Source organism: Carya illinoinensis, chromosome 6 (genome assembly GCF_018687715.1).
Source record: "Carya illinoinensis cultivar Pawnee chromosome 6, C.illinoinensisPawnee_v1, whole genome shotgun sequence".
NCBI classification, from domain to species: Eukaryota; Viridiplantae; Streptophyta; class Magnoliopsida; order Fagales; family Juglandaceae; genus Carya; species Carya illinoinensis.
Window position 1 is genome coordinate 33447781 of NC_056757.1, and position 12305 is coordinate 33460085.

Below are 12305 nucleotides of genomic sequence, written 5' to 3' on the forward strand. Positions count from 1 at the left end.
ATCAATCATTGAAGTTCAAAATGGGTAAAATGGAGGCGGGAGAAGTTTTTAATAAAGGGCGGTACATTTGAAAAAAATAAGAAGCTGATTCAGGCTGGGAAGTGGCGCCTCTGGTGGGGGCCACAGCACCATTAATGTGCAGAGTTGTACTTTTTCCATTACAGCTGGATATGAAAACTAGATATGAGAAGATTAAAGGTGACTATTGGGGTTACGCTACGCGTACAAGCAGCCTCAGTTCACTCCCATGCACAGATAGGTCCCTGCATTTTTCCTTTGAAGGAGCTGAAAGGTCTGCTTCATATTTTGGCATCGAATATATAAGAGGTAAGGTTATTTTCGAACACACTGGTTTCCTCTTCTTTTTGAAACCACTCACGGGAGATCAAAGGTCTGCTTCATCTACTCTTCACCTCTGCTAACCAAACCTGAGCGACAAGTAGGTACACCACATATTGCATTCCATTGTGCTTTATGTGATTCTCCCCCTGATAACCAAGCGTCTTAAGCAGTCTGAGGCACCAAACTAGTGAGGGTGAATATATGCTGCAATAATGGGTAGGTCTATCAAAACCTGATGGGTTTTGCACACAAGAACCAAACGCTTGGTTAAGGCATAAACTTTAGGCAGCCTTACCCATTCTTCAAATTTTTGTATATCTCAGTATAGGTTTTGATGACAATGGTGTAGAACTGTGCATGCTGGGTCCTATTTTGTAACGTCTCTATACAAATATAGGGTAGATACTTGACATATCATATCATTTTTTGAATTGTATACTGAAAAGTGGCAGTTTAAGTTACATATCATGGTACTCACTCAAAACAGCCTGTTAAATGTGTGGTATGAACTCCTCCCTCTGCCATTGGTAAAGACCGTATATATGTTTGGTTAGCGATAAAATAGCATGTGGAAATGTATGTGAAATCCGTTAACGGAGATAGCAGTTAGTCTGCATTGTTTGAAACTTTTTAGGGGTAGTTGATGTCGACTATGGGCAAGCCAGTATTTCAATATAATAGAAATTAGTAGCCTAACGGCAAACTCCATAAGATGTGTTATTTTAATTCCATGGGAACATTAATTTGCTGGATTGATATTGGCCAGTTTGAATTAGTGAAAGCCCTACGTGATGGGGTTAAAAACAGGACAATAAGGTCCTGTTTCTGAAGTGACTTATTTGGCCAGAATACATATGGGTGTAAATTATAATGCCACCAGTAGTGATTTTTGTCAACCTGGCTCTACCAGGAACATGCTGGAGAGAGGTAAAAGTCCAAGGTCAATTTTGTTTCACATTCTAATGATATAATTTCCTGTGTGCAGTCAGAAGAAGCAGTAGGATTTCCCAGCTACCATCTTACCCAAAGATGAGGAGATCAATAAAGTTTCGGGGGTGCCGAGTCAGACATGGAAGGGCTGAGATATGCCGCAGCCAAGAGCGAGAACCATGTTGCGAGACGAGCCGTTACCAGATGATTCAACTGAGGATGTAGGAGGCGCTGTGCAAACAGAAGGGGCATTGGTTGCTCCAGAAGTTGAAGAGGATGTTGTCCCTAACATAGGTAAAGCACACAAATATGTACGTTATGTGCTTTAGCTGATTGTAGTATTGGATACTACAATCAGCATGTGTAGATATATAGTGCTTAGTGTGCACTTTGTCTGCAATAATTGAGTTTGGATTTATTTTTTTTATTGAATTTACACTCAAATTGATGTCTTCATGTAGAACCAGCTACTAAGAAAAGAGGTAGAGGGCCAGCGAAGGGCACGCTATTTGAAAGAATGAGGAAAGTGGGTAAGATACCTCTGGTTATACAAGATGGTCATCGGGGGCCATCATGTGAGAATGCTTGCTTATTCACTGGACGACTAACGGAGATAATTAAAGTTTATGCCGACATGAGGCATGCTAGTTGGAGTCGTGTACCTGAAGACGAGAAGACAGAGCTGATAGACTGTGTTAGGGTAGGTCTTTTTACCTAGTGATAACAAACTTATTCAGCTGGTATATTTAGAAGGGTTGGCGTAAATACACTGTGTAGACATCTATATATAACTAGGTCTGTTTTTGTATATCTCGCAGGCTGATTTTGTTCTTGATTGGAGTAGAGACAACCATCGTGAGATGGTTTCCAACCATTTGGCAAATAAGTACAATACTTATCATTATGTACTACATAAAATTTATTTAAAATATGCATCACATCAAGAGGCCCTACGTGGTGGGACGGACAAGGTGGAGAAAAACGTTTGGGAAAAGCTATGTGAATACTGGGCAAGTGCAGCATTCAAGGTAGACCAGTCTGTGAATTTATAGAGATGCATTTATTGTCATTAAAATTTATCTTGGTCAGATTGGTGGTTTACATATATGCTGTTGACCTCATGGTTTGAACCCTAATGGTGTATGCCATCTATTTGAATTCGAGTAAGGTAGTAGGTCATAAATTATATACTAACCATCAATTGTTTCTCATGCAGGAGAAGTCCATGCGAAACAGCTCAAATAGATCTAAACTGAAGGTCAAGCATACTGGTGGCCGCAAATCCTTTATACGCATTTTAGAGGAGAAGGTTTGTAATTAAGCAAGGGGTATAAATTGCTAATCAGTTAATGAGTCAAAAAAGTGTATCTAACTTTTGAGCTCAATTGTGTGTTTCAGCGGAAGGTAGCACTGAACATGGTTGCCTTCTATAGGCAAACACATTGGTCAACCCGGAAGGGTAAATGGATCAACGCAGCCACTGAACATAATTACGTAAGAGAGTTCCTAATTTCAGTTTTTCTGATAAATGGTTTGGTGTGGGTGTTAAACCTGGGGAGTAATTTTTCATGTTGAATATTCCAGAATCTTATGATGGAGAGGTTAGCTGAAAAGGAATCTGAGGAGGATATTGAAGAGGCAGCTGAGAGTGTGTTCAAAGAGGTATTGGGAAACAGACCTGGATATGCAATAGGGAGGGGTCACATGGTGATTCCAGACCCATCTCCTTCAATGAAGAATAGTAGGGCATATATTCGTCTGTCGGAGGAGAATGCACGAAACAAGACTGAGGCAGAAATGTACAAGGCAAAACTAGACTCCATGCTGGGTGATATTGCAGAGTTGAGAAGGAATTTCTCAGAGCATGAGAAGCTCTTAATGAGCTATCGGAACACTGACTTAGAGGGTGGTAGTGAGGCTCATAGAGAGACTCACAGAGATGATTAGTTTTCTACGTGACATTGGGAAGTCTTTTTTGTGGATGGCTAACATTTGGGAATTATGATTTTTGTGGAGGGCCAGTTTGACATGGCCATTTTTGGGTGGAATGTATCACAATTTGTTAGCCTGTAGATATGTGTTGGCCATGGACTTATGTTATACAGTTTTTTTTTTTTTTGGTAATGTATGGTTGAATCTAGTTAGGGTGGATATGAGTTAACGACTGCTGCAACAAAACTAAGATACTGGGTCATGTTTTTTGATGGGTTGTTACTAAGAGAATGAAGGGTAAGTACTGAAATAGATTTGTTTTATGATGGATGAACATTAATTTCGGATTATGTTTTCAGTCTGCAAATACTTAATCATAAATGCTGATAAAACTCATTTGAAAAATACAGGTTAGCAGAATGAGAAGACTGAAATCAGTGCTACATGGATGGAGGATGTTGGTTGCAGTGACCACGATTTCATGATAAAGCAGCTTACCAGGGAAATACGTACTTTCTAGGTGTGTATTTCTTCAATAGTATCAATAGAGTTGGGTTTTTATTGGATGCATATTGGATGTGGCAGATTTTGATTGGGCTCCTCCTTTTGGGATTTGGGATACTTAGTTACAATCTAAAGGCTATAGATTGTAATTCAACTATAGTAAACACTTTAACTTAGCAGCCAACCTCTTAGGAATTTGCAATAGCATGGACTACAGAAAGTTAGGTATATAGTAATAATTCCATGTGAATACAAGAATACAACATGATGGCATTTTCCTTCCAAGCCTACCAACGTTGGGATGTGTGGTTTTAAAATGTATACTAGACAATATGTTATTGTTTTGGCTGTTTATGTACAAGATTGTTGGTACCAATTAGTATAAAGGCAAGCTACCATTTAATGACCTTCAGATCAAAGGTACTGAATTCTGTTCTTTGCTGACATAGTTCTTATTGTCTAATTATCAGGTCATCATTTACCAACATGCTGTATGGAATCAGGGACTGGAATCAAACACCTGTCAAACATAGATCTTCAGCAAGAAGCCATACACAATTTTTTTATTAAACTGTCATATATGGACCTCTTGGTTATCATTGATGCTGAAGAATTTGTGAATATGTGTTTGGTCCTGACTTAATGTAAGGGTATTTGATTTGCAAACATATATACAGTTCATGGCCTTTAATTGTTATTTTTAATATAGTGAGTTGGAAGATGCATTATATATATAATGCTGCCTCATCCCAGTAGTCCAAGGATTATATAATCGATTTCACCGGATGTCATTGCTGGGAGACCATTGTTGTATAGTACGCCTCATGAAAACTAGTAGCGTTGGTGAGGAAACCAAAGGGGATTGCATTACAATTTAGTTTACTGCAGTACATGCATGGTGGCAAACATAGATTTCCCGACAACAAAATGGCAAAAAGTTCTGTGGGTAAAATGCATCATGCCACCACGTCAATAATGGTGAGAAATCAGATTGGAACTCAGGATATTTTAAGTAATGGCCACCAAACAGAATCATGCTATATCTTCGATTTCTCACGTCGACTTATGGTAGCTAAAGTCGACGTGAAGTTGTACCATGATAATGCCGCGTGAAGTTGTGGTGGCAAATTCCGATTTCCCCACCAAAAAATCCATCTGGGGCATTCACATTGTCACCCTATACATGATGGCAAAACATGTATTGTCACAAGACCAGAACAATTTGTGGGAATTAGTAGCCATGGACATTATACAAATTGCCACTAGAAGGTATAAAGGTAAAACTAATTTTTGTCACGTCTACAACAACTGCCTAATAAATTTTTGCAACCACATTGCTCATCTCTAATATTTAGTTCCAACCATGACATCCGGTGTCGTATAACTTATTACGACAAGTATTGAGGTTAATAACATTAACTAAGTACCAGACCTAGTCATCCCAGAAATTATGAACTCACAACACTTAGAGTGGCTAATAACTTTATACGACTAACACTGCCACCAGATCGCTAATGGCTAAGAAATATTACGGACTGTGAGTGTGGTGAGAAAGGAGGTATCTTTCACCATTTCTGCTGAGTTGTTCATCGAGTTTGCCACGGAGGGCCGATGTTTTTGACACCACCTGAATCGGTGACTAAAAGGGGTTTTTCCCACCAACTAATTGTATTGGTGGTTAATGTAGTATTGTCCATGAATTATATGCCACCAACGTGTCACCAGCAAAAATGGTGACAAAAAATAGGGTTGCCACAAAGCATATGGTTTTAATCACGAAAGTGCTTTACGGAAAAAACCAGTATTTGTTGTAGTGTTCGTTTGTTGCTTAAAGGAAAGGAAAGGCATTTGCCATCAGATGCATCACATTATTATTATTTTTTTTTAAATGAAATTATTTCTATATGAGTGATTCAGAATCTCGATAGTTTCTAATTTTTAGGCTCTTCGCTTTTGCATTATATTTCTTATTGATTCAGATGGATTTTTTTTTTTTTTCCTTTACATTTCGTAAATGAGAGGATATAGAAATTCTCAAAAAATGAATATTTGCAATTTATTTTCCAAATATTACTTAAATATAAAATAATTTTTAATTTTAAATATTCAACTCTTTCATTTAATTATTATCTAATTATTATAACTTTTACAAATTACAACAAAAAACACAAAAATTAATACAAAATCCTCAAGCTTCAAAATAAAAATCATATTCAAATAAATTTTTAATTTTATTATATTTTTATTCAATTTATTCTCTATTTTTTTTATAATTTAACAAAATATCTTAATTTAAATTATTTTATTAATATTAACATTATTATGAAATATTTCAAATGTCAGCCGGTGTACTCTCTCCTATGGAGGATACCCAGCTGTTTTATTGCTGTGGTAGCAGCCAGCTGGATATATGCCCTTTCTAGGATTCTCAACTTAAAGGCATGGTGTTTCGGTATCATTGCATGAACGAAGTCGCAAATCTTAATTCGGTAAAAGTAGAAAAGAGGTCCATTCCATTGAGATTTGATGTATCTATCTGGTTCTTAAAGTGATCAACTTTCCGTTCTGTCAATAATTTGTTTTAGCTTTTGTTTTAAAAAAAATAATAAAGATAAATTTATACCAATCAAAATTATTGATAAAAATTTAAGAGAAATAAAATTTACAATTATGAGTATATAAATACTATATAATTATTTTTAAAAAATTAAATAAATATGAAATTCACATAAAAAAATTAATTTTTTTTATAATAAATCTCACTCTTTTTCATAATGACTGTACGACGATTACTCACTTCACGATTATACATAGTATTACTTAAAAATAAAAAAATAATTTATGAATTGGCTTTTTTTTTTTTGTTATTTTTTCAGATGAGAAATTAAAAACAAAAAAAAAATCTAGATCTGTAGGAATTTTCTGTGGAGGTTTTGAAAAATTCTGATATATAACCAAAAGTGGTAGATTTCAGAAAATGAATTTCCAAGCTTCGGATAAAGGAAAAACAAATTAAGGGAAAAGAAAATGAAGGAAAAGAGAAATGCATGTAAGAAAATAAACATGATACAGTTCCGCAAAAGGGGCATTTGAAACTTAGACACCAAGTTAGCATTTGAATTCCAATATTAGTTTAAAATAAATATATGACGCTGCGAAACTACTATTCCGTCTACTAGGCGCCCTGTGAGTTGATCTGCTGCAGAAGTTGCTTCGATTCACGAAGAACAACTGCATGCAATCGGAGGTATATTTCATTTTTCCATCCGAATTATTCCTACTTTTTGCATGTTGACTGACAAATACCATCGTAATCGTGTGTGTGTTCTATTTCAGTTTCAAGTGAAAAACATGTTGGATCGATCTAAAAGGTGTGTGTATTTACAAAGGACTTTGGAAAATTTAATGGGAAACGTTGATGCCTGAAATGATCCCTGAAAATGTCATGAAAATACTTTCTCAGAAAATAAAAAAGTGTCCGAGAAAATATTTATACAGTGGTATGGCCTCTGGCCTTGAGGTAATTGACATGTTTTTAATATTTTGGTAAAGCTTCCCCAACAGGTGTTCCCTATAAACAGTACTCCTCGTATATCTTTGCGTGCATTTAATGCTTTATGAGGAAACTTCAAGATTATTCATGAAAATTATACAAGAATAAATCAAAATTATTATTCAAATGCATAGGCTCGACGGATATTATCCTTTCTAAGCTGGTTGACTTCCTCAACAATTCATTCGTTAATACCTTTATTTGTTTTTCTCCAATCAATGGCATTTGTTTGTATTCTTCCATATATCTTGTCATGACCCATGACTACCAGTCTACCAGAGTCTTCAGGCAGAAGCCTCTGCGGCCTTACACCCTTTTGGTTTCCAGCTGATTTCCCTTCTCTTTGGTAACAGTTGCTTTGCGATTTCAAACTTTAAAGGCACAAAGAGAGAAAGCTTGCTTCCCGCGTTTACATTATCCCAACTCTCTCTCCCTCTCTCTCTCTCTCTCTCTCTCTCTCTCTCTCTCTCTCTCTCTCATTATTAATTTATCTAAATGCGTGCAAGCTATTCTCAGATCTCCAACACCCCACCACCCTACACATGATCTCTTGGTCCTCAACAGTTAACATGAATTCTCTTCATGAAGCGCTCTTCATTTACCTCAACATCTCAATCACCTTCCTGGTTAGTTTACATTGCTTTCCTTCTTTTAAACCAAAAGTACCCGTCCCTTATCTCATCCTTTTTCTTTATCGGTTCGAAGATTCTTCTACTTTGATTACTTGCGGAGGTACCTAGACTCCAGTTATATCTCCTTTTCTGGGTCTGTTACGTACTTTCTGGTCGGTTTCATAATCTTGAGAAAACCCTGTGGCGATCGAGTTTGCTAAGTATGAAAGTCATGCATACAAAGATTTAAGGTTTTTCTTTTTCTTTTTCTCTTTCTAACGTTGGTTGCACTGGGTTTGTTCTCATAGTTAGGTATATTTATTCTAACTATTAGCTGGGAAGCTTGGATTGCATTTTTTCATCACGTATTTGTTTTCTTCTAGGAAATCTGCACCCAGAAATTTGGTTCTCGTTTTCTCTCTTAGCAAATAATTTGTTTGGTTATATTCATGGTTTCTCCATTGATGTTTTGCTAGCTCCAGCAAAGAAGAAAATCGATCGACTTTGTTGTTTCCGAGGATAAACACAGGATCTTCAAAAGCAAATTCAAGGCCAGATCGGCGAGGATTCTTAATTGAATCTGGTTCTGTTCATTTCTTTCTTGCTTTAGATCCAAGAATCAAAGCCATGGGAGGCCATATGAGCAAGAAGGCCCCCGAAACTTCCTCCGCTATCAATCTCAATTCCAATTTACAGTACAAAAATGAACTGACCTCTTACGAAGACGCTTGCAGGCTCGACGCAGACCTGCAGTCCTTCGACACCACCCTCCAAGCGCGTACGAATCAGGTCATCAACACTCTTGCGGTGGGAGTGGAAGTGCGAGCCCTTTCATTTGATTCGCTGAGAGAAGTCACGGAATGTCTGTTGGAGATGAACCAGGAGGTTGTTAAAGTTATATTGGAATGCAAGAAAGATATATGGAAGAATCAAGAACTTTTCGAGCTCGTCGAGGAGTACTTCGAGAATAGTTTGCAGACTCTAGATTTCTGTACGACATTAGAGAAGTGCCTGAACCGAGTTCGGGACAACCAATTGCTCATTCTTGTCGCACTTCAAAACTTTGATGAGGAAACAGAAGTGGGAGGAAGTGGGTACGTGAAGACATTGCAGGAGTTGAATAACTTCAAGGCAGCTGGGGACCCTTTCACTACAGAATTCTTCCAAATCTTCGAGTCTGTATATAGGCAGCAGATACTCATGCTCGAGAAGTTGCAACACCGTAAGAACAAGCTCGATAAGAAGCTTAAGTACATTCATGTCTGGAGAAAGGTTTCAAGTATGATATTTGTTACTACATTTGCTGCTGTGTTGATTTGCTCAGTTGTTGCGGCAGCCATGGCTGCTCCTCCACTTGCAGCAGCATTGGCTGCTACTACTTCTATCCCTGTACGTTCAATGGGAAAGTGGATTGAATCCTTGTGGAAAAACTATGAAAATGCTTTGAAAGGACAGAAGGAAATAATTAGCTCCATGCAAGTTGGTACCTATATTGCCATTAAGGACTTGGACAACATCAGGGTTCTCGTTGACAGGTTGGAAATTGAGATTGAGTCACTCATGCAGAGCGCAGGATTTGCCATTGAGAAAGAAGCTGTGAAGATTGCAATAGAAGATATTAAGAAGAAGCTGGGAATGTTCATGAAAAATGTTGAGGAGTTGGGGGTGCAAGCTGATATTTGCAGCCGGGACATCCGGAGGGCAAGAACTGTGGTTCTGCAGAGGATCATAAAACATCCCAACAACTGAATCATGATGACGATGACAATGATTAAAAACTTATAATTTATGTCACAAAATTTATTTATATTTATGGTTTATGATGATGATATTCCTTGATTCTTAGACTGTATCATAAATCCAGGCTATTGGATTCCTGTTTTAGAATATATGTAGTGTGAGATTGGTATTAAACTTCACTTCTACATGTTTAGGGATCAATTTATATCTAGTTTCTTTTTGGAAGGTACATCATCTTTCGATCTTGTTTTTGAATGCAACATCACAGATATGATTTCGTGTCAAATTAGTTTCTTTTCTTGCTTCTATATCCATATCTGTAAATGTAACTGGACCACAACTAAAAAAAAAAGAACGATTCTTGCATGGCTCCTGTAAACTTTTAATCCATAATGGTCTGTCTTACGTACCTAAGAACTGCTGAGCTTCGTGGAGTCTGGTTGTGTTTGTAGCTGTAGCGGTAAAGCCACTTTTATGGACTTTTATAGGTCAAAAATGGTGGCTAGTTGAGCTTGCATTCACACTTGCTTCCGCCATCTTCCACTTGCTTCCGCTATCTTCCATCGCCACCTTTATGGATCAAAAATGGTGGCTAGTTGACAACCTACATCAAGCTTGCGTTCACATTTGCTTCCACCATCTTCCAGTTGCTTCCGCCATCTTCCACCTCCTTTAACTCTTATAAATACATGTTTTTGCTTTTAGAAACCTATCCCATTTTGAAAGAAAAATTTAGAGAAAGAGAGAGAGTTTTAGAGAGAAAAATAGTGAGGTTTCTCCTATATATTGTCTCTCATTTTATAAGAAAGAGTGAGTTTTCTCCTTTTATAAGAGAGGGTATTGTCAATTGTGCTCTCCTTATTCAAGAGAGAAATTCTTGTAATCCTTTTGCTATAAGTGAAATTCTTCTACAATTGGAGTTCCTTATTATTTCTTTTATTCTTTCTCATTTCTACTTCAGTTGTAATTGTATGCCCCGTACCACAACCGCCTAACAGTAGCGGCATGGTTTGATAAGCAGATCGACATTCGTTAGAGTTATTTTATTCGTTTTGGCTCTTAATCCGACTAGTTAAGGTTTGCTATGTATTGTATTAAATCTTTGTATAGTTATTGCACTATATTTTTTAATTATTATGTGAATAAAATCATCTATAATTCGGTAGAGGTAAGTATATTCTCGAATGACATAAAACTTATGTGTGTGATGGAATAGTTTCTGACTGAGAGCATGGGCTCGAAGGTTGTGCCATTATAGGACTTAATTAGAAATGTACTTAAAAGGTCTTGCTGAAGGAATGATCCGAACCGAAGCGTATGCTTAGTACAGGGGGTGGTGAAAGTATGGTGAAGTGCAGAGACGGGTAGTGTCTTGATATCTGTTTCCCTTTGAACAGCTCAAACAAAAGAATTCGTAGTTTTTTTATTTTACACCTCACACCTTACGTGTTTAGTGACCAAAAAACCAAACTAACTTCTCTCTCGCCCCAAATAAAAGAATAATGATAGACTTATCACTATTCTATTATTCTTCTATTACTTTTTTTAATTTTTAAAAAATTTTTCTTTTACTTAATAATTAAGAAAGTTATTATCAGTAAAATTATATATTTTTTAAATTTTTTCTTAATAATTAAATATATTAAAAAAATACTTAAAATAAATAAAATAAATAAAATAAATAAATACACTACAAATAGTAAAGTAGTGGTGAAAGAGTGGGAAGTCTATCTTTACCCCAAACGAAATGCCCTGAGCCCTGAATACTCCTCTCCTCCCTCTCTTCTCCCCTCTTCGTGGAGGATCTTTCTCCTCGCTTGAATCTCTTCATGTAAATCTCAAAAAGTGAGAAAGAACGAACACTCATCAGAGACCTGCGTGTTCCTCCCTCATCGAGTTAGTCATCTCTATGTGATTCTAGGGCAAAATCTGTGCTCCTCTCTCCCTCTTTACTCCATCTATTTTTTTGCTAAAAGTTTTCTAGAGCAAAATCCATAAGCTTGAAACACCCAAATCCTCCAATTTACAAAGTCGGAATCCAAACCTTGTCCCTAGAACTCCATCAAATGTCAAAGCTTAAAACACCGAAAGAGAAACCCAGTTTCACCATTAAGGATTTCCAAAATATTAAGCTTCCTATACACACCCACATGATTCTTTTAGCAACTTCTACCAAAAACAAAGACTTTTACCATGTTGGCATCTTTGTGCCAGCCAAAAAGTGAGGCTCAGATGCTTGTCTTGCATCGACCCTTTTATTTTTCTATGCAGAATTTCGTAGTGGGGTAGCCATTGAAGACTAAGAAAAGTGGTGGTGAGGTATGAAAGGGAGAGGAGAAAGCTTCTCCCAAAAACTCCACCAAATGTCAAAGCTTTTGGCACCGAAATGCCTATTTTCTTCTCCTCAAAACACGTTTCAGCATTAAAAAAAAAAATCCATATCATGTGTGGGATATCAAGGAAGATAGCACAGACAGCTCACAAACAGCCCAGAGTATACAATCCAATTAGCAAGATTTGTGCAAGCATGATTCTAGGATCAATTTTTGATTTGGTTGTAATTTTCTGTAACTGTTTACATGTAAATGTTGTATATTTACGTTACTACCTTCCATAGATAGATTACTCAATTTTTGTGTATATAAAACTTACCTTGTACATCAATACAATTTGAGTTCAGAATTTTTCCAAAA

At 36.8% G+C, this 12305-nt stretch overlaps 3 protein-coding genes across 7 annotated transcripts; all 3 read left to right on the plus strand.

The window, feature by feature from the left end:
• Positions 1–1451: 1451 nt before the first annotated feature.
• Positions 1452–2600, plus strand: LOC122314485. The gene is made up of 4 exons (XM_043130109.1): positions 1452–1566; positions 1734–1972; positions 2091–2300; positions 2489–2600. Exons 1-4 carry the CDS (start codon positions 1452–1454, stop codon positions 2591–2593), a joined length of 669 nt encoding a protein of 222 aa, XP_042986043.1. The 3' UTR covers positions 2594–2600.
• A 75-nt stretch (positions 2601–2675) lies between these two features.
• Positions 2676–3707, plus strand: LOC122314486. Its single transcript, XM_043130110.1, has 3 exons — positions 2676–2766; positions 2857–3501; positions 3615–3707. The coding sequence occupies exons 1-2, from the start codon at positions 2689–2691 to the stop codon at positions 3217–3219; spliced, it is 441 nt and encodes a 146-aa protein (XP_042986044.1). The 5' UTR covers positions 2676–2688; the 3' UTR covers positions 3220–3501; positions 3615–3707.
• A 3110-nt stretch (positions 3708–6817) lies between these two features.
• On the plus strand, positions 6818–9841 carry LOC122313013 (UPF0496 protein At4g34320-like). 5 transcript variants are annotated; one of them, XM_043127699.1, is made up of 3 exons: positions 6884–6955; positions 7045–7079; positions 8349–9841. In XM_043127699.1, the coding sequence occupies exons 1-3, from the start codon at positions 6944–6946 to the stop codon at positions 9619–9621; spliced, it is 1320 nt and encodes a 439-aa protein (XP_042983633.1). In that variant the 5' UTR covers positions 6884–6943; the 3' UTR covers positions 9622–9841. The 5 variants fall into 5 exon arrangements, with proteins under 5 accessions (XP_042983636.1, XP_042983637.1, XP_042983633.1 ...); XM_043127702.1 differs by lacking the exon at positions 7045–7079 and having other exon boundaries at positions 6818–6955; XM_043127703.1 differs by lacking the exon at positions 7045–7079 and having other exon boundaries at positions 6856–6955; positions 8355–9841.
• Positions 9842–12305: the final 2464 nt, after the last annotated feature.